The sequence below is a fragment of the Mobula hypostoma genome, chromosome 4 (assembly GCF_963921235.1).
Source record: "Mobula hypostoma chromosome 4, sMobHyp1.1, whole genome shotgun sequence".
Classification (NCBI taxonomy): domain Eukaryota; kingdom Metazoa; phylum Chordata; class Chondrichthyes; order Myliobatiformes; family Myliobatidae; genus Mobula; species Mobula hypostoma.
The window spans coordinates 43,012,745-43,033,774 of NC_086100.1; the positions used below are offsets into that span (position 1 = coordinate 43,012,745).

At 41.6% G+C, this 21,030-nt stretch overlaps 1 protein-coding gene across 2 annotated transcripts in view; it reads left to right on the plus strand.

The window, feature by feature from the left end:
- The window catches only part of LOC134345289 (arf-GAP with coiled-coil, ANK repeat and PH domain-containing protein 2-like), a 146,114-nt gene that overhangs the window by 52,196 nt on the left and 72,888 nt on the right, over positions 1–21,030 (plus strand). For both annotated transcript variants that reach the window (XM_063045718.1, XM_063045719.1), the window contains exons 7-8: positions 4,440–4,484; positions 20,612–20,707. In XM_063045718.1, coding sequence (XP_062901788.1) covers positions 4,440–4,484; positions 20,612–20,707 — 141 coding nt within the window. The remainder of the gene's footprint in view (positions 1–4,439; positions 4,485–20,611; positions 20,708–21,030) is intronic.

Below are 21,030 nucleotides of genomic sequence, written 5' to 3' on the forward strand. Positions count from 1 at the left end.
CCCTTTCAGTACACTCTGAAGTAAGACAACCCACTTATCCCTCGGCCAGTCCTGACTTATAGCCACTTTTTCTAAGTGGAGAAAGTACCGATCCATGTCGGTATCATCAAATGGGGGAACCAGCCTAACGTCCTGGGTCGCCCGGAACCCTCCACCTTGGTTCGGCACGAGCCCCTGCTCGGCCCTTATCTTTAACTTCTCCAGCTCAAATTCCCTTTCCCTCTGTTTCCCTCTCTCTTCTCGCTCCCATTGCCTCTCTTTCTCCTCTCTCTCCAACTGTCTTTCTCTCTCTTGTCTTTCTACCTCTCTCTCTTTCTCTTTTCGCTCCAACTGTCGTACCCGGAACTCGTGCTCGAGTCTCAGTTTTTCAAGCTGCACCTGTACCGCGTCTCCAGCAGGTTTTTCAATAGACACCACCCCCAGCTCGCCTTGGGGAAACACACCCTTAGATACATAGTGCTCTACGATAGCTCTGTGTATCTCCTCTCTCCTCATTGTCGACTTCACCTTAGCAAGATTCAACCGTTTGGCCACAGCTACCAATTCCAATTTCCTGGCATCCTCTAATGCCTCCAAGGTCGGCGCCTTTATAAATTCCTCAGCCTCCATTTCTGCTGTTTGTCTTTTCTTTCTTTTGGGAATTTTAACCCAATCAATTTACTCGTCCCAAATTTAGCGTTCAAAATCCCGGACGAGAACCCCACTTATGTTACGTACCCCGTAACTGGGTTGCCAAACCAGCAGAAATGGATCACTCAGTTGGAGTCTGGATTACTAGAACTAAGAAAGTTTTATTAAAGAAACAAGCAACACAGTAATCGAAAGGATAATAAATGCAACAGTTCAGCAATGATAAACACACATGTGCACAGAATTAAGATAACAGCATCAATCAAGCTCTATCATTGTCTAAGGGTAAATGACCAAATTTCAAAGTGACACAAAAGTTCAGTTCGCAGTAATCATTGCCATGGCGATGGACAACGTGGGGGTGGGAGAGAAAGAGAGAGAGAGAGAGAGAAAAAAAAAACACGAACGAACGACTGATCATTCAGAAACGGCTTCCACTCACAGACCGGCGATAATTGCTCACAAGCAGCTTTTGGGCAGGTCCTTGGTGATGTCACCTGAGGTCACCGACTGTGACCCCTCCTCCAGATGTGGTCGATCCTCTGCTGTGAACCCGGCACCCAAGCAAGGGTGGACACACACCGGGTTCCCGCTGATCTTACCTTTCCACCCTGTGCGTTGTCCGGTACTTCCCACCGACTCGTGAGAGGCGCACCGCTTCCAAGGTCTCGTTACCTCGGGTGTCGTGTGCCCTGCCTTAGCGAACCAGTCCCTTTTTATCCCCCTGCTGGGGTATCGCCTGTCCATCACTTCAAACAGTTCAGGGTTCAAAGGGGGAGCCGCTCCAGACAGCTCTCTCTCTCCCGTCCCTTCATTACACATCTCCAGATGCTGTTTCATTGTGTTCCTTATCTCTCTCTTGAAGACAGGTGGCAGACCAACTGCTGATCACACAGGACAGCTAACATCTTATCTATGTGTATTCTCGTCACAATCCCAACTACTATCCTCAATGCTCTGATTTATAAAGGCCAGCATACCAAAAGCTTTCTTCACCACCCTATCCACATGAGATTCCACCTTCAGAGAATTATGCACCGTTATTCCTAGATCCCTCTATTCTACTGCATTCTTCAGTGCTTCAGCAACAGTCTCCTGTCCCAATTAAGCAGCATAGTGTTCCAAATAAAGGAAGGGAATCCTGGCTATTTTCTTGATTAGTTTTTTTTCTTTAAGAGTTGTTCCAAATTAGTGGCTGCCCCAATTAAACATTGGCCCCATTAACTGGAATATATAGTTACTTGGATGAAAAGGAAGGAAGTGTGATTGAGTTTGTAGACAACACAAACCATCAGGATGCTGTTCATTGACTATAGCTCAGCATTTAATGCCATCATTCCCACAAACCTAATTGGGAAGTTGCAGAACCTGGGCCTCTGTACCTCCCTCTGTAATTAGATCCTTGACTTCCTAACCGGAAGACCACAGTCTGTGTGGATTGGTGATAACATATTCCCTTCGCTGAGGATCAACACTGGTGCACCTCAGGGGTGTGTGCTTCGCCCACTGCTCTGCTCTCTGTATACACATGACTGTGTGGCTAGGCATAGCTCAAACACCATCTACAAATTTGCTGATGATACAACCACTGGTAGAATCTCAGGTGGTGACAAGAGGGCGTACAGGAGTGAGATATGCCAACTAGTGGAGTGGTGTTGCAGCAACAACCTGGTACTCAACGTCAGTAAGATGAAAGAGCTGATTGTGGACTTCAGGAAGGGTAAGATGAAGGAACACATACCAATCCTCATAGAGGGATCAGAAGTAGAGAGAGTGAGCAGCTTCAATTTCCTGCGTGTCAAGATCTCTGAGGATCTAACCTGGTCCGAACATATTGATGCAGTCATAAAGAAGGCAAGACAGCGGCTATACTTTATTTGGAGTTTGAAGCGATTTGTCATGTCAACAAGTACACTCAAAAACTTCTATAGTTGTATCGTGGAGAGCATTCTGACAGGCTACATCACTGTTGGGTATGGAGGGGTCACTGCACAGGACCGAAAGAAGCTGCCGGTCCATCTAGTCAGGTCCATCTTGGGCAGTAGCCTACAAAGTATCCAGGACATATTTAGGGAGCGGTGACACAGAAAGGCAGCGTCCATTATTAAAGACCTCCAGCACCCAGGGCATGCCCTTTTCTCACTGTTACCATCAGGTAGGAGATACAGAAGCCTGAAGGCACACACTCAGCAATTCAGGAACAGCTTCTTCCCCTCTGCCATCCGATTCCTAAATGGACTTTGAAGCTTTGGACACTGCCTCACTTTTTTTATTATACAGTATTTCTGTTTTTGCACATTTTTTAAATAATCTATTCAATATACATAATTGATTTACTTGTTTATTTTTTTAAATTTTTTTTTCTCTCTCTCTGCTAGATTATGTATTGCATTGAATTGTTGCTGCTAAGTTAACAAATTTCACATCACATGCCAGTGGTAATAAATCTGATTCTGAACTTAGTGGAGTGTAAGCTGATGAAGGTTGCCTTAATGAAGGATAGAGCTGGACATAGCTCAACTGAGAAGCTGGGCAGAATGACGGCAGATGGAATTTAATCCAGACAAATGTGAGGCAGTACTTTTAGGGAAGTCATATTCTGGTTGGATATATAAAGTAAACGGCGGGGTTCTTAGTCACATTATAGGATTGATGGGATGCAAAACTGGGCTGGGAAGTGGCAGATGGAGTTCAATCTAGATAAATGTGAGGTGGTTCATTTTGGTAGGTCAAATATGATGACGGAATATAGTATTAATAATAGGACTCTTGGCAGTGCGGAGGATCAGAGAGATTTTCGGATCCGAGTCCATAGGACACTCAAAGCTGCCACGCAGGTTGACTCTGTGGTTAAGAAGGCATACGGTGCATTGGAATTCATCAGTCGTGGGATTGAGTTTAAGAGCCGAAAGGTAATGTCGCAGCTATATAGGACCATGGTCAGACCACACTTGGACTACTGGGCTCAATTCTGGTCACCTCACTATAGGAAGGACGTGGAAACCATAGAAGGGGTGCAGAGGAGATTTACAAGGATGTTGCCTGGATTGGGGAGCATGCCTTACGAGAATAGGTTGAGTGAACTCGGCCTTCTCTCCTTGGAGTGACGGAAGATGAGAGGTGACTTGATAGAGGTGTACAAGATAATGAGAGGCATTGATCGTGTGGATAGTCAGAGGCTTTTCCCCAGGGCTGAAATGGCTAGCACAAGAGGGCACAGGTTTAAGGTGCTTTGAAGTACGTACAGAGGAGATGTCAGAGGTAAGTTTTTTATGCAGAGAGTGGTGAGTGTGTGGAAAGGGCTGCTAGCTGCAGTGTTGTGGCGGAAACGATAGAGTTTTTTCAGAGACTCCTGAATGGCTACATGGAGCTTAGAAAACTAGAGGGCTTTGAGTAAGGCCTAGGTAGTTCTAAGGTAGGGACATGTTTGGCACAGCTTTGTGGACCAAAGGGCCTGTATTGTGCAGTAGGTTTTCTATGTTTCTATTATGTACAGAATGACCTTGGGATGCATCTTTACATTCCCTGAAAGTGAATAGGGTAATGAAAAAGGCTTTGGTTATACTTATTTTGACAGGCTGAGGTACTGAGTACAAAAGTTAGGATGTCATGATGCAACTATCCCAAAAATTGGTTTTATTATGGTTAGAACATTGTGTACGTTACTCGAAGGATATTGAGGAACAGAGAGTGCAGGAGAGATTTTCCAGGTTGTTGCCTTGAATCGAGGATTGTTTTTATAAGGAGTGAGGGTAATGTGTAAAGTTTAAATATGCTATTCATTTTAAAGGTTTTTTATTCTTTGTTAGATCAACGTTCTTCAGTCGAAGAGAAGATCTGAGATCATAAAATCGGTAAGTATTTTTCCTCTTAAATAATTAATATGCAAAGCAGTTGTGGCATGATAAATTCATGTTCAGAGCAGCTCGACCTATCTTGATATTTAAGACCATAAGACATAGGAGCAGAATTAGGCCATTTGACCCATCAAGTCTGCTCCACCATTCAATCATGGCTGATCCTTTTCTCCGTTCCTCAACCCCAATCCCTGGACCTTCTCGCTGCAACTTTTGATGCCGTGTCCGATCAAGAACCTATCAAGCTCTTCCTCTAATACACCCAATGACCTGGCCTCCATAGCTGTCTGTGGTAATAAATTCCACAAATTCACCACCCTAACGAAATTTCTCCACATCCGTTTTAAATGGACACCACTCAATCCTGAGGCTGTACCCTCTTGTCCTAGACTCCCCCAACATGGGAAATATCTTTTCCACATCTGCTCTAGGCCTTCCAACATTTGAAAGGTTTCAATAGGATCCCTTCTCATCCTCCTAAATTCCAGCAAGTACAGACCGGGAGCTATCAAATGGTCCTCTTATGATAACCCTTTCATTCCCGGAATCATTCTTGTGAACTGCCTCTGGACCCTCTCCAACACCAGCACATCTTTTCTTTGATGAGGAGCCCAAAACTGTTCACGATACTCAAGGTGAGGCTTCACCAGTGCCTTATAAAGCCTCAGCACCACATCCTCCTCTTTTATTCAGGAGCTCTTGAAATGAATGCTGACATTCATCACCACCAACTCAACCTGCAAGTTAACCTTTAGGGTGTTCTATACAAGGACTCCCAGGTCCCTTTGCATCTCAGCTTTTTGGATTTTCTTCCCATTCTCACATTTATTTCTTCATCCAAAGTGCATGACCATGCATTTTCCAACATTGTATTTCATTTTTCCACTTTATTGCCCATTCTCCTAATCTGTCTAAGTCCTTCTGCAGCCTTCCTGTTTCCTCAACACTACCTACCCCTCCACCGATCTTCATATCATCTGCAAACTTGGCAATAAAGCCATCTGTTCCATTGTCTAAATCATTGATGTACAACATAAAAAGAAGCGGTCCCAACACTGACCCCGGCGGAACACCACTAGTCACTGGCAGCCAACCAGAAAAGGATCCTTTTATTCCCACTTGCAGCCTCCTACAAATCAGCCAATGCTCTAACCATGTCAGTAACTTTGCTGTAATACCATGGGCTCTTAACCTGGTAAGCAGCCTCATGTGTGGCACCTTTTCAAAGGCCTTCTGGAAATCCAAATAGGCAACATCCACTGCATCCCCTTTATCTATCCTACTTGTAATTTTCTCAAAGAATTCCAGCTTCGTCCTATCTTGTACTGTGTTACCAAGTACTCCATAACCTCACACTTAACAATTGAATCCAACATCTTCCCAACCACTGAGGTCAGGCTAACTGGTCTATAATTTCCATTCTGCTGCCTTCCTCCTTTCTTAAAGAGTGAAGTGACATTTGCAAGTTTCCAGTCCTCTGGCACCATGCCGGAGTCCAATGATTTTTGAAAGGTCATTGCTAATGCCTCCACAATCTCTAACACTCCCTCTTTCAGAACCCTGAGGTGCAGTTCCCTTGGTCCAGGTGACTTATGTACCCTTAGATCTTTCAGCTTTTTGAGCACCTTCTCCCTTGTGATAGTAACTGCACTCACATCTCTTGCTTCACACACTACATCTGGCACACTGCTAGTGTCTTCTACAGATGCAAAATACTCATTTCGTTCATCTACCATCTCCTTATCCCTTGTTAATTTTTCTCTGACCTCATTTTCTAGTGGTGCTCTATCTACTCTCATCTCTTATTTTTAACATACTTGAAAAAGCTTTGATATTGTTTGCTCGCGTGTTTTCATATATCATCTTTTCCCCTCTAATGATTCTTTTAGTTGATCCCTGTAGGTTTTTACAAGTTTCCCAATCCTCTATCTTCTTACTAATTTTTGCTTTGCATGCCCTCTCTTTTGTTTTTACATTAGCTTTGACTTCCCTTGTTAGCCATGGTTATACTATTTGCCATCTAAGTATGTCTTTGTTTTTGGAATACATCTGTCCTGCACCTTCCTCATTTTTCCCAGAAACTCACAACATTGCTACTCTGCTGTCATGCCTGCCAGCAGCTTCTTCCAGTTTACTTTGGCCTACTCCTCTCTCACAGCACTATAATTTCCTTTACTCCACTGAAATACTGCTATATCAGAGTTCACTTACTCCCCATCAAATTTCAAGTTGAATTCAATCATATTGTGATTATGGGCTCCTAAGGGCTCTCTTACCTTAAGCTTCCTACATACACCAATCCAGTATAGCTGATCCCCTAGTAGGCTCAATGACAAACTGCTCTAAAAAGCCATCTCATAGGCATTCAACAAACTCACTGTCTTGAGACCCAATGCCAACCTGATTTCCCAATCCACCTGCATGTTAAAATCTCCCATGACGATCATAACATTGCCCTTTTAATATGCCTTTTCTATTTCTTGTTGTAATCTGTGGTTCACATCTCAGCTCCTGTGCCAGCAAGGTCCTTTTACCCTTGCAGCTTCTTAACTCAACCCACAAGGCTTCAACATCTTCCGATCCTAAGTCACACCTTTCTATTGATTTGATACCAGTTTTTAACAGCAGAACCACACTACTCCAACTGCTGACCTTCCTATCACTCTGATACAATGTGTGATCTTGGACGTTCGGCTCCCAACTACAACCATCCTCAGCCATGACTCAGTGATGGCCACGACATCATACCCAACAATCTGTAATAGTGCAACAAGATCATCTACCTTATTTGTTGTACTCCGTGCATTAAGATATGACACTTTGAGTGCTGTATTTGCTACCCTTTTTGATTTTGATCTTGCATCCCTAATGCACTGATACTCGCCCTGCTGGCTGCAATTATCTGAACATCTGCCTGCCCTTCATGATAGTCTGACTGCATGCTATCTTTGCATTTTTACCATCCGTCCGATCCTGAGTCTCTTCACTGCAGTTCCTAACCCTCCTTGCCAAATTAGTTCAAGCCCTCCCCAACAGCTCTAACAAACCTGATTGCAAGAATATTGGTCCCCCTCGGGTTCAAGTGGAACTCGCCCCTTTTGAACAGATCATACCTCCCCCAGAAGAGATCCCAATGATTCAAGAACCTGAAGCCCTGCCCCCTGCACCAGCTTTTGGGCTGTGCATTTATCTGCCAAATCATCCTGTTTCTACCCTCACTTGCAAGTGGCACAGGTAGCAATCCTGAGATTACTATCCTGTCAGTCCTGCTTCTCAGCTTTCTGCCCAGCTCTCTAAATTTTCTCTTCAGGACTCATTGCTTTTCCTTCCTATGTTATCCGAGATGTCCCTGACCCTGGCACCTGGGAGGCAACATGCCATCTGGGTGTCCCGTTCACATCCACAGAATCTCCTGTCTGTTCCCCTGACTATTGAGTCCCCTATCACTACCACTCCCCTCTTCTCCCTCTTTCCTTTCTGTACTGTGGATTTGTGTTCAGTGCCAGTACCCTGGTCTCCATGGCATTCCCCTAGGAGGTCTTCTCCCATAAAAGTATCCAAAACTGTATACTTATATATCAAGAGAATTGCCACAGGGGTGCTCTGCGCTAACTGCCTATTCACATTTCCATTTCTCCTGACAGTCACCCAGCTGCTCGACTCCTGCAACTTCATGGTGATTACTTCCCTGTAACTCTGATGATCTCCTCACTGTCCTGTATAAGCCGAAGGTCATCCAGCTGCTGCTCCAGGTTCCTAACACAGTCTTCAAGGAGCTGTAGTTGGATGCACTTCATGCAGATGTAGTTCCCTGGGGGACTCTGATCTTTGAGGGTGCCAGCATCTGGCATGAAGAACACACAATGGCCATTTACTACACCAAGTATAGCAAAAGAGAGAAAAAGGGAACTTTAACAGAAACTCTTTCAAGCCAAAGCCTGACACTCCTGCTCTCAACAGTGGCCGCCATGCTTGTTTCTTCTGTACTTTTATTTAATTTGCTGTGCTCTGCTCCCGTTGCTGATTGGGCCCCTGGAATGTCCAAATGCCTGCATGCCCACAAAGCTGTCCTTTTAAACAGGCGTTGCCGACCTGCTGAACCATGATCTTTTTAAATTGGATTTCTTTTGAAACTTCAACCAGACCTTTTAAAAGAATAAGCTCAGGATTATAATTGTTACTATGCCATTTTTGAGACAATTGATGGAAATTTTGATTTGTTGGGAAGTGTATGATTAACCTGTAAAATTAAATACTTAATTTTTATTACATAGTCAAGTATAGTTTGAATAAAATAGTCTTAATATTTAAAAATGACCAAAATAGTAGTACTTCTGCTTCCTAAAAGCATAATACCTGTTCCGCCCACTTTGCCATAATATCAACAACTTGGTTAAGACCCACTTTGAGTTGTCCCTCCAGGATAAGGTCATTGGTTTTTACCCTTTCTTCATCTCCTGACATCAGCTTCTGTCATTTTCCAACTCCATCTCAAGTCACCTTTTCTTCTCGATTTACTTCCCTCCTGTCCACCCAGAACCTCTTTTTTGAAATGAACTTTAATTATTTGGCTGCCTGATCAATCATCTCTTATGGCATTCCTTCTAATTATCTCAGTCAAAAGGGAAGACAATTTTTGGTCATTAGATAACGTCCATCACCAATTTCCTGTCCTATTAAAAAATTGATTTTTAGTTGATCATCAGAAAATGGCTTTCTCTAAGTCACTTAAAACTAGATTTTCATAGTTGTTGAGTTTGAAAATTTTCCCTACGTTATATGGACTTGTCTGTTAAATTATTCGCTGCACTTAAGATGCATAATGAATACCCTATTCTCTCTCACTCTGTTTACATAGCTCCGATTGTTTCGTCAAGTCAAAGGAAGTAGACTTAAATGAATATTCTTTAGCTGTAAGTGCTGCATCAGATGATGTATTTCAGGGCATTTTACCTTCTGACGAGGCTTCTTACCAATCATGCATTAACCTTCACTACCGGTTATTTCAGAAATACACAATTTTCCTTAACTTTATTGGGATTAGGACCAAAGGTTCAATTGCTTGAGTGCCAACACACGTGTTCCTCCTCTGCCCTAAATCTAAACCTTTCTCCCCTTTGCCTTTGATATTATTTTCTATCTGTTAGTTTTTTTTTCACTGCTAGAAAGAAAAAGGATTTGCAGATATGTTACACATGATGTTGATATGTTTCTATAGGAGATGAAGTCATTCTGAAATGTCATTTTGTTACATAGGAAACAGCCCATCTGATTTGTTGTACATAATAATGTATTATAAAGAGTACTGTGAAATGGATACGTTTTTTTTCAATGGTAACTGGGAAATAATATCGGGCAAGCCACCAGTGAGAACTCCACTGCTCTTCGAAACAGTGCTGTCACTTTAGACAGCAAATAGAGTCAACTTTAATGAATTATTCAAAACCTGATACCTGCAACACTATAGGACTGTGGGGTGCCTGACTAAGTATTAAATGCCTGTGTTGATCAACTGGCTGGAATGTTCCCTGAGATCTTTAACCTCTTGTTTCGGCCGTCTGAGGTACCCATCTGCTTCAAGCAGATTTCACTTCTACTGGTACCTAAGGAGAACATGGTAACCTGCCTCAATGGAGCACTGACATCCTCGGTTATGAAGTGTTTTGAGAGGTTGATGATGAAACATTTCAACTGGATCCACTCAAATTTGCCTATAGTAGCAACAGGTCCACAGCAGATGCCATTTCAACTCTTCACTCAACCTTGGAACATATGGATAGTAAGGGTGCATACATCAGGATGTTCTTTATTGACTATAGCTCAGCATTTAAGCCATCATCCATTCAAAAACTAATCATTAAGCTTCAAGACCTTGGCCTCAATACATCTTTGTGCAATTGGAGCCTTGACTTCCTCACTTGCCAATCAGTTTGGATTGGCAACAACATCTCCGCTATCTCCACTGCACAGGTGCACCATGAGGCTGTGTGCTTAGCCTCCTGCTCTCTCGCTTTACACTGATGGCTGTGTGGCTAAGCACAGCTCCAATGCCATATTCAAGTTTGCTGACGACATCACTGTCATAGGCTGAATCAAAGGTGGTGAGGAATTGGCATATAGCAGGGAGATTGAAAATTTGGCTGAATAATGTCACAACAACAACCTCTCATTCAATATCAGCAAGACCAAAGATCTCAAAATTGACTTCAGGAGAAGGAAACTAGAGGCCCATGAGCCAGTCCTCATCAAAGGATCAGAGATAGAGAGTGTCAGCAACTTGAAATTCTTTGGTGTTATCATTTCAGAGAAACTGCCCTGGGAGCACGTAAGTGCAATTACAAAGAAAGCACAGTGGCGCCTCGACTTCCTTCAGAGTTTGTGAGGTTTTGGCATGACATCTAAAATGTTGAGAAATTTCTATAGATGTGTAGTGGAGAGTATATTGATTGGTTGCATCACGGCCTAGTATGGAAACACCAATACCCTTGACCAGACCATCGTTGTTAAAGCCCTCCCCACCAATGAAGCATTGTTGCAGGAAAGCAGCATCCATCGTGAGGGACTCCCTCCCTCACCCTCCACCCCAGGTCATGCTCTCTTCTCGCTACTGCATCGGGAAGAAAATTCAGGAGTCTCGGGACTCTCACTGCCAGGTTCAGGAACAGTTATTACCCCTCAAACATCGGACCCTTGAACCAAAGGGGATAACTTCACTCAACTTGCCCCATCATTGAAATATTCTCACAACCTGTGGACTCACTTTCAAGGACTCTTATCTCATGTTCTTGATATTTATTGTTTATTTATTTATTATTATTATTATTTCTTTTTGTATTTGCAGAGTGTACACAGGTTGAATGTTCAAGATGGTGTGGTCTTTCACCTAGTACCCCACCAGCCACCGCGTCCAGCACATCATTCTCCAAAACTTCCACCACCTTGAATAGGATCCCACCACCAAGCACAACTTCTCCCACACCCCCCACCTCAACTTTCTGCTTTCCATAAGGATTGCTCCTTACGTGATTCCCTTGTCCATTTGTTCCTCCCCATTGATCTCCTTCCTGGCACTTAGCACTTGTCCCACTTGCAAGGCTACACCTGCCCCTACACCTCTTTCTCACTACCATTCAGGGCCCTAAACAGCCCTTCCAGCTGAGGAGACACTTCATCTGTGAGTCTGTTGGAGTTGTATACTGTGTTCAGTGCTGCCGGTGTTGTTTTGATTGATTTTTATTATGGTTATTATTCTATTATGGATTTATTGACTATGTCTGTGGAAAAAAATGAATCTCATGGTTGTATGTGGTAACGTATTTACCGTGATAAATTTACTTTCAACTTCATCGAACAGCCCATGATGTCTGCATGGAACAGACCACCAAATTAAATTATATCTCTTCTGCATACTCATAATCCATAGTGCCTTGAAAAAACATGCAGCCAACAGAACTATTTCCACATTTTAAACATAAGAAACTCTGCAGGTGCTGGAAATCCAAAGTGACACACACAAAATGCTGGAAGAACTTAGCAGGTCAGGCAGCATCAGTGGAAATGAACAGTCGATGTTTCAGGCTGAGACCCTTTAGGACTGAGATTTCACATTTTACTGTCTCATTTTCTAAATTTAAAACTTATTGTTGCAGTAGTTTTTGGAGTTAATCTACCAAACATTATGCATCATGTCAAATTAAAATGAAAATCCTAAAACCTGTCAACAATTTACTAAAAATTAAAAACCAAAATTGTGAGCCTTTGTAATTACAGGTTTCCCCTGCTACCTGAAGGTAGAGCGTTCCTATGAAACGGTTCGTAAGCCGGAATGTCGTAAAGTGAATAAGCAATTACCATTTATTAATATGGGAAAAATTTTTGAGCGTTCCCAGACCCAAAAAATAACCTACAAAATCATGCCAAATAACACATGAAACCTAAAATAACAGTAACATATAGTAAAAGCAGGAATGATATGATAAATACACAGCCTATATAAAGTAGAAATACGTTTCTGGAGCACTGTATAGCGCAGCGAAAATCTCGCGGAAGTGCTCTCGCCACTCTCTCCAGTAACCTTTAAGCTATGAAGCTACTAAATCATACGAAATAACACATAAAAATACACAGCCTATATTAAGTAGAAATAGTGTATGCATAGTGTAGTTTTACTTACTGGAATCAGGAAGACCCCAATAAATTGCAGTTTCGTCACAGTTAAACACTTGCTTATACGAGTAACCACCTGACGCAATCGGCAATTGCCTCTGACCTGGGCCGACATTTACGTGCTGGGTGGCACCTAATTAATTAGCTTGTTTATTTTGGCATTTTTCTTAAAGATGTGCTGGGTGCATTGGGACTACAGGTGCATTCTTGGCAGCAGTGTATCGGTCCATGGCCCGGAGGTTGGGGACCACTGCTTAAACTATGAGGCTGCCCTCGCCTCAGAAACCGATCAAACCTCCCATGGCGACCTTTAAATTCCACTTTCGCAACACTTTCATCACCATCGTCCAGTGCTTTCTGTTTCAGCTTATTAAAAAAACTGACTGATTTCTCCTTAAGTATAAGAAAACTTAACGGAACACCACGTTTTGTACACCCGTTAATCCACTCAAACAATAGACTTTCCATTTTATCCATTATTGGATGCCGACTAAGAGAGACCACTTTGCTACAAGCAGAACCAACAGTAACATCGGCAGCTTTCAAAATTCTTTCTCTCTACATATAAATAGCGCGAATTGTGGACGCGGGCAAATTCAACATGCGGACAATGTCCTTACTTTGTTCACCACTTTTGAAATGCTTAATTATGTCTAGTTTTACGCTTAAGTGTAACACCCTTATGAGCTCTTTTAGGCTTTTCCGATACCTTAGAACTCATCTTGCTAACGGATGCACAAAATAAATGGATATAAAGCATGTGTTTTAAGCAATGGCAGCTGGAATGCAGTCCGGGGGGAGGAGCTTGGCTGTTTGGGTGCACGCTGCCTTTTTTTGTAACAGTGAAAACACCTTCTGTTAGTGAAAATAGGTAACTAATGTAGGTCTTTCGTAACACTAAGGGGCAGAAAACGCTGGTGGGAGTTGTGTACAGGCCACCTAACAGTAGTAGTGAGGTCGGAGATGGTATTAAACAGGAAATTAGAAATGTGTGCAATAAAGGAACAGCAGTTATAATGGGTGACTTCAATCTACATGTAGATTGGGTGAACCAAATTGGTAAAGGTGCTGAGGAAGAGGATTTCTTGGAACGTATGCGGGATGGTTTTTTGAACCAACATGTCGAGGAACCAACTAGAGAGCAGGCTATTCTAGACTGGGTTTTGAGCAATGAGGAAAGGTTAATTAGCAATCTTGTCGTGAGAGGCCCCTTGGGTAAGAGTAACCATAATATGGTGGAATTCTTCATTAAGATGGAGAGTGACATAGTTAATGCAGAAACAAAGGTTCTGAACTTAAAGAGGGGTAACTTTGAAGGTATGAGACGTGAATTAGCTAAGATAGACTGGCAAATGACACTTAAAGGATTGACGGTGGATATGCAACGGCAAGCATTTAAGGATTGCATGGATGAACTACAACAATTGTTCATCCCAGTTTGGCAAAAGAATAAATCAAGGAAAGTAGTGCACCCGTGGCTGACAAGAGAAGTTAGGGATAGTATCAATTCCAAAGAAGAAGCATACAAATTAGCCAGAAAAAGTGGCTCACCTGAGGACTGGGAGAAATTCAGAGTTCAGCAGAGGAGGACAAAGGGATTAATTAGGAAGGGGCAAAAAGATTATGAGAGAAAGCTGGCAGGGAACATAAAAACTGACTGTAAAAGCTTTTATAGATATATAAAAAGGAAAAGACTGGTAAAGACAAATGTAGGTCCCCTACAGACAGAAACAGGTGAATTGATTATGGGGAGCAAGGACATGGCAGACCAATTGAATAATTACTTTGGTTCTGTCTTCACTAAGGAGGACATAAATAATCTTCCAGAAATAGTAGGGGACAGAGGGTCCAGTGAGATGGAGGAACTGAGCGAAATACATGTTAGTAGGGAAGTGGTGTTAGGTAAATTGAAGGGATTAAAGGCAGATAAATCCCCAGGGCCAGATGGTCTGCATCCCAGAGTGCTTAAGGAAGTAGCCCAAGAAATAGTGGATGCATTAGTGATAATTTTTCAAAACCCGTTAGATTCTGGACTAGTTCCTGAGGATTGGAGGGTGGCTAATGTAACCCCACTTTTTAAAAAAGGAGGGAGAGAGAAACCGGGGAATTATAGACCGGTTAGCCTAACGTCAGTGGTGGGGAAACTGCTGGAGTCAATTATCAAAGATGTGATAACAGCACGTTTGGAAAGCGGTGAAATGATCGGACAAAGTCAGCATGGATTTGTGAAAGGAAAATCATGTTTGACGAATCTCATAGAATTTTTTGAGGATGTAACTAGTAGAGTGGATAGGGGAGAACCAGTGGATGTGGTATATTTGGATTTTCAAAAGGCTTTTGACAAGGTCCCACACAGGAGGTTAGTGTGCCAACTTAAAGCACACGGTATTGGGGGTAAGGTATTGATGTGGATAGAGAATTGGTTAGCAGACAGGAAGCAAAGAGTGGGAATAAACGGGACCTTTTCAGAATGGCAGGCAGTGACTAGTGGGGTACTGCAAGGCTTAGTGCTGGGACCCCAGTTGTTTACAATATATATTAATGACTTGGATGAGGGAATTAAATGCAGCATCTCCAAGTTTGCGGATGACACGAAGCTGGGTGGCAGTGTTAGCTGTGAGGAGGATGCTAAGAGGATGCAGAGTGACTAGGATAGGTTGGGTGAGTGGGCAAATTCATGGCAGATGCAATTTAATGTGGATAAATGTGAAGTTATCCACTTTGGTGGCAAAAATAGGAAAACAGATTATTATCTGAATGGTGGCTGATTAGGAAAAGGGGAGGTGCAACGAGACCTAGGTGTCATTATACACCAGTCATTGAAAGTGGGCATGCAGGTACAGCAGGCGGTGAAAAAGGCGAATGGTACGCTGGCATTTATAGCGAGAGGATTCGAGTACAGGAGCAGGGAGGTACTACTGCAGTTGTACAAGGCCTTGGTGAGACCACACCTGGAGTGTTGTGTGCAGTTTTGGTCCCCTAATCTGAGGAAAGACATCCTTGCCATAGAGGGAGTACAAAGAAGGTTCACCAGATTGATTCCTGGGATGGCAGGACTTTCGTATGAAGAAAGACTGGATGAACTGGGCTTGTACTCGTTGGAATTTAGAGGATTGAGGGGGGATCTGATTGAAACGTATAAAATCCTAAAGGGATTGGACAGGCTAGATGCAGGAAGATTGTTCCCGATGTTGGGGAGGTCTAGAACGAGAGGTCACAGTTTGAGGATAAAGGGGAAGCCTTTTAGGACCGAAATTAGGGAAAACTTCTTCACACAGAGAGTGGTGAATCTGTGGAATTCTCTGCCACAGGAAACAGTTGAGGCCAGTTCATTGGCTATATTTAAGAGGGAGTTAGATATGGCCCTTGTGGCTACGGGGATCAGGGGGTATGGAGGGAAGGCTGGGGCAGGGTTCTGAGTTGGATGATCAGCCATGATCAGAATAAATAGGTGCAGGAATGGCCTACTCCTGCACCTATTTTCTATGTTTCTATGTAACAGCGAGGTGTTGTAAAGCGAACTTTTGGAAAACGGGGGCCACCTGTAATACGCTAACTTTCTGGATGTGCAATACTGTATATTATCTTACCAATTCACCCAATTTGTTGATGTATAAAATTGGAGGATCACTAGAATAAATACCCCATCTCTCTCAAACAAGAGAAAATCTGCAGAGGTTGGAAATGCATGCAACACACACATACAAAATGCTGGAGGAACTCAGCAGGCCAGGCAGCATCTATGGAGGTAAAAAAGTACAGTCAACATTTTGGACGGAAACCCTTCGGCAGAACTGTAGAACAAAAGCTGAGGAGTAGATTTAAAAGGTGGAGGGAGGGGAGAAAGAAACACGAGGTGATAGGTGAAACTTGAAGGGGGAGGAATAAAGTAAAGAGCTGGGAAGTTGATTGGTACCCCACCTCTCTGTAAGTTCCAACAGTATGGTAGATTTTAACAGACCAAACCAAATGTGAAGACAAAAGAGCATTTGAGGCAAGTCGGAAATAATAATAAGAGAAGCACAAATCTGGGGAAGGATACAAGACTGTCTCAAAGGCATTGTGCATACCACTGAGCTCAGTTGGCAGTCCATCATGAAAAAGTAGGGGAAAAATGTGAAATTGTACTTGCCGCCCCTCTAAAATATCGCCCTGCACATATTTAAACTCTCCCCCCCCCCAGCTTAAATGAATAGTATAAACTTCATTGTTAAATTATACCATCAACCGTTTTTGATTGCTGTGGGAATGGTTCACTAAAAACATGGAAGGTAATGTTCTTTTAACTTTTTTTTCTTTTAATATGACTTTGCACAAATTAAGTCTGTGTATGGCAAAAATATCATCATTCCATAGTTTGGCAAATGTGTAAAGGAGCCTTGTTAAATAACTGCCAGTGCATTGGCTGTCTCTGATTTTATCACCTCTTAGTAAATGATAAATTTGTTAGCAATTCTGAATAATCATTCAGTGGGTCTCTCGTCTGTGTGAAATCAGAATTGAATGTGCAAAGATCAGATGACAAAGCTTTGAAAATGTCTGCATCTATTGTGACAAAATGTGCTTAAAGGAAGCATTTATAATCGGATGCTGCCTTTTAGGGAAAACTAATTTGCAACTGAATACTATGTTAGAGATTTGGTAAAAGGTGGTCTGTAGTTTTTTCAAGGTACTTTTTTTTATTTTCACAAATATATTTGGGAAAATTTTGACCATCTGCTTCAAATGTGAAAGTAATTTTCTTAAATTACATGGTTATGAAGATTATATTGACGTTTAGTTAATGGTCCAGGTTTTCCTGACTTGTCAGAACAGGTCCAAGGAAGGTGGACTGGAAATCCATCTTGCAGTGTCACTGACTGTTTTTCTATTTAAATCAAAGATTAAATGAGGTTAAATTCTCACCAGTTCTGCCTATTTTGTATTCATAGTACAGTTGATTGGAAATCCAGGTCTGCCGTCAGTGAATTTCTTTATGTGGGTACTCATCTTTAGACTGTTACGTTAACATTGCATTTTTGGGTAATGTCAAAATATTAACTTGTTTTTATCAATACAATATAATTGAGTGAGATCATGACTTCACTATCTATCATTAACCTGTACACTCATAACTTGTGATTTCTTTATTATTCAATAAAGCTATTGATTATTGTCCTGACTGAGATAAAGCCCCCCAGTCCCTTTGGATCGAGTATCCCAAAGAGTTTCTATTTTCTGGATGAAGAAATCTCTTCTTGGTCCTCAGTTTTGATTATGATTCCCTTCATTCATCCTGTCAAATGTATGAGAATGTTGTGTTTCAATGAAATTGGCTCATTGAACGTAATACGACACCCAAGAATGCTTAACTTTTCCCCTTCGGGCTGTCACCCATCTAAGGAATCAATCTGGTGAAACTTCTTTGACTCCTATATACTTAAAATACATCTTTGTTGGAGAAGCAGGAAATGTAAATATTGCTCTAGGTATGTTCACACAGGAGCTTTATCATAGTTGTCTGTTCTTTAAGCTGTAATTCTATTGCAGGAAAGCCCAATCTGTACTTTTGTTCTAAACATCCAGCGATTGGTCGACTACGGGAGCTGAACAAGAAAATGTTTTAATCTGTCAATTTTGGGGAAAAAATACTTTAATGAATGATTTTGTATTCTCATTTATACTCATTTTCATTCCTTTTCCTTCAATTTAGCTTGTCTAAATATTTAAGACCTCCCTGTATTCATCTCACATCCTACGCTCCTGTCCAGCTTTTATACAATATCATATTTTGTCCCATATATAATTTATTGATAAGAGTGTGAACAGGCAGGGTACTGGTACTAATCACCACTACATCATATTTGGAATAATCTCCCAACACAAAAGTGGCCACTACGATATATTGCCCCAAATCCTATGTAATTTTGTTTAATAATCTTTTAGTAGCACATTATTTAAGGCTTTACAAAATACACCACATTCACATGTTTCTCCTTGCATATTTTACTTCCTACAATTACAAAGGCATGATTGATAAACATGATTCTGTTTCGTAAGTTCATGTTGATTTTACTCAATCCTACATCTGTTTTAAAATACCTTGCTATGACTTAACTTTCCTGCTATTTTATTAATTTAACAAGCTTTATTTCCCTGTTTTCACTCTCTCTTTCCTCAAGTTGTGTGGTTACACTTTCTACCTTCTAAGCTATAGGAACAGTTCTAGATTGTGTAGAATTTTGGAAGATGACAACCAGTGTGTCCATTTTCTCCATAGCCACTTCTTCCAAAAGCATTGGAATGACCTGGAGATTTAATAGCTTTCGGTCCTGTTGATTTTCTTAAGATAGCAAACACCAGATGTTAAATTTCTTGAGTTTCTTTCTTTCAGAATCTGCTCTTTGCTGATTTTAGGCTTTTTTTTGGGGGGGGGGGTCTTCTTCCTTGAGGAAGGGTGCAAATAATTGATTTTTTTCCTGCTATTTTCTTATTCCCTGATGTAATTTCTTTGATTTCATTGTATGCACATTGACTTTGGTTAGTCCTTTCTTTCTTATGTGGCAAAGAAGCTTCAACAGTTTTTTTTTGCCTGTTGCTTGATCATTCTCACGTTTCACTTTCCTTTTTTTTAAGATCAAGTAATTTATGGAGATGCAATTTTTCTGTTGCTCTGGTTTACTTCTGAACGAATATACATGAATATGGGTTTTTCCTTTTATGTAATACTATTTTACCTTGTCAATCAGAGCTGGATCAATTTTCTGGGTGGGTTTCTCTGTCCTAGGATTAAATATTGTTTACTTAAAATGCTGATAATTGCTTGTCAACTATTTATTGTATCTCTTGCTGTACTCTGTCAATCTCCTGTAGTTATGTTAGCCTCCAGCCTTTGTATTTGCTTTCAGAATTAAGAGGCTAATTTTGGATTAAACATAATTCACTTTTAACATAAAATTCACTATATTATGATTACTCTGCCTCAAAGAACCCCTCAACTTCCAGACTATTAATTAACCTTTCTCACTATTGCAGCCTACTAATACTCAGTATTTCTCACTATTACTGTCTTTTCTTTTGGTTCCTCAGTATACTGATCAAGAAAAATGTTTTGTATACACAATAAAGAAATGTAAAAAGTCATTTACCTGCATCGTACTTGTGTAAATTCTTTACAAATTGTTCTTCATAGTCATAGTCATACTTTATTGATCCCGGGGGAAGTTGGTTTTCATTACAGTTGCACCATAAATAATTAAATAGTAATAAAACCATAAATAATTAATAGTAATATATGAATTATGCCAGGAAATAAGTCCAGGACCAGCGTATTGGCTCAGGGTGTCTCACCCTCCACGGGAGGAGTTGTAAAGCTTGATGGCCGCAGGCAGGAATGACTTCCTATGACGCTCTGTGTTGCATCTCGATGGCATGAGTCTCTGGCTGAATGTACTCCTGTGCCCACCCAGTACATTATGTAGTGGATGGGAGACATTGTCCAAGATGGCATGCAACTTGGACAGCATCCTCTTTTCAGACACCACCGTCAGAGAGTCCAGTTCCATCCCCACAACATCACTGGCCTTACGAATGAGTTTGTTGATTCTGTTGGTGTCTGCTACCCTCAGCCTGCTGCCCCAGCACACAACAGCAAACATAATCGCACTGGCCACCACAGACTCGGAGAACATCCTCAGCATCGTCCGACAGATGTTAAAGGACCTCAGTCTCCTCAGGAAATAGAGACGGCTCTGACCCTTCTTGTAGACAGCCTCAGTGTTCTTTGACCAGTCCAGTTTATTGTCAATTCGTATCCCCAGGTATTTGTAATCCTCCACCATGTCCACACTGACCCCCTGGATGGAAACAGGGGTCACCGGTGCTTTAGCTTTCCTCAGGTCTACCACCAGCTCCTTGGTCTTGTTTGATGAAGTAAAAATATGTTAATTACTAAGGGTTTGTCTCCATTTCACTTCCAGATGTTATCTTTCATGTATGCCCATCTTACATTCTTTCATCAAGGATATGACCTCTTTATGGAACTGGAGCCTTATATGAAGGACCTAGGATCACAGGTGATATTTTAAAATCAATTTCATATATTCTGAGAAAGATTGTATTTTAACTAAGTTCTCAGATCTTAGTGAGCGGGTTGATGGATATGTGAACTAGCTTTGAGTACCTGGCTATAGCTGAGGTAATAAAACATAATAAATCTCTTCAATAAAACTGTTGTGTTTCCACTGCCTTCCTGCAAGTCTATTTCATATATATGCAGGAAATTCAGACCACGAGCTGAGTTCCAGTGATGAGGTGAGAATAACTCTACGTGACATGCAGCATTTAACTGAGTGTGGCATTAAGGAAGTCTGGTGAATTTGAATTCAGTAGGTACTAA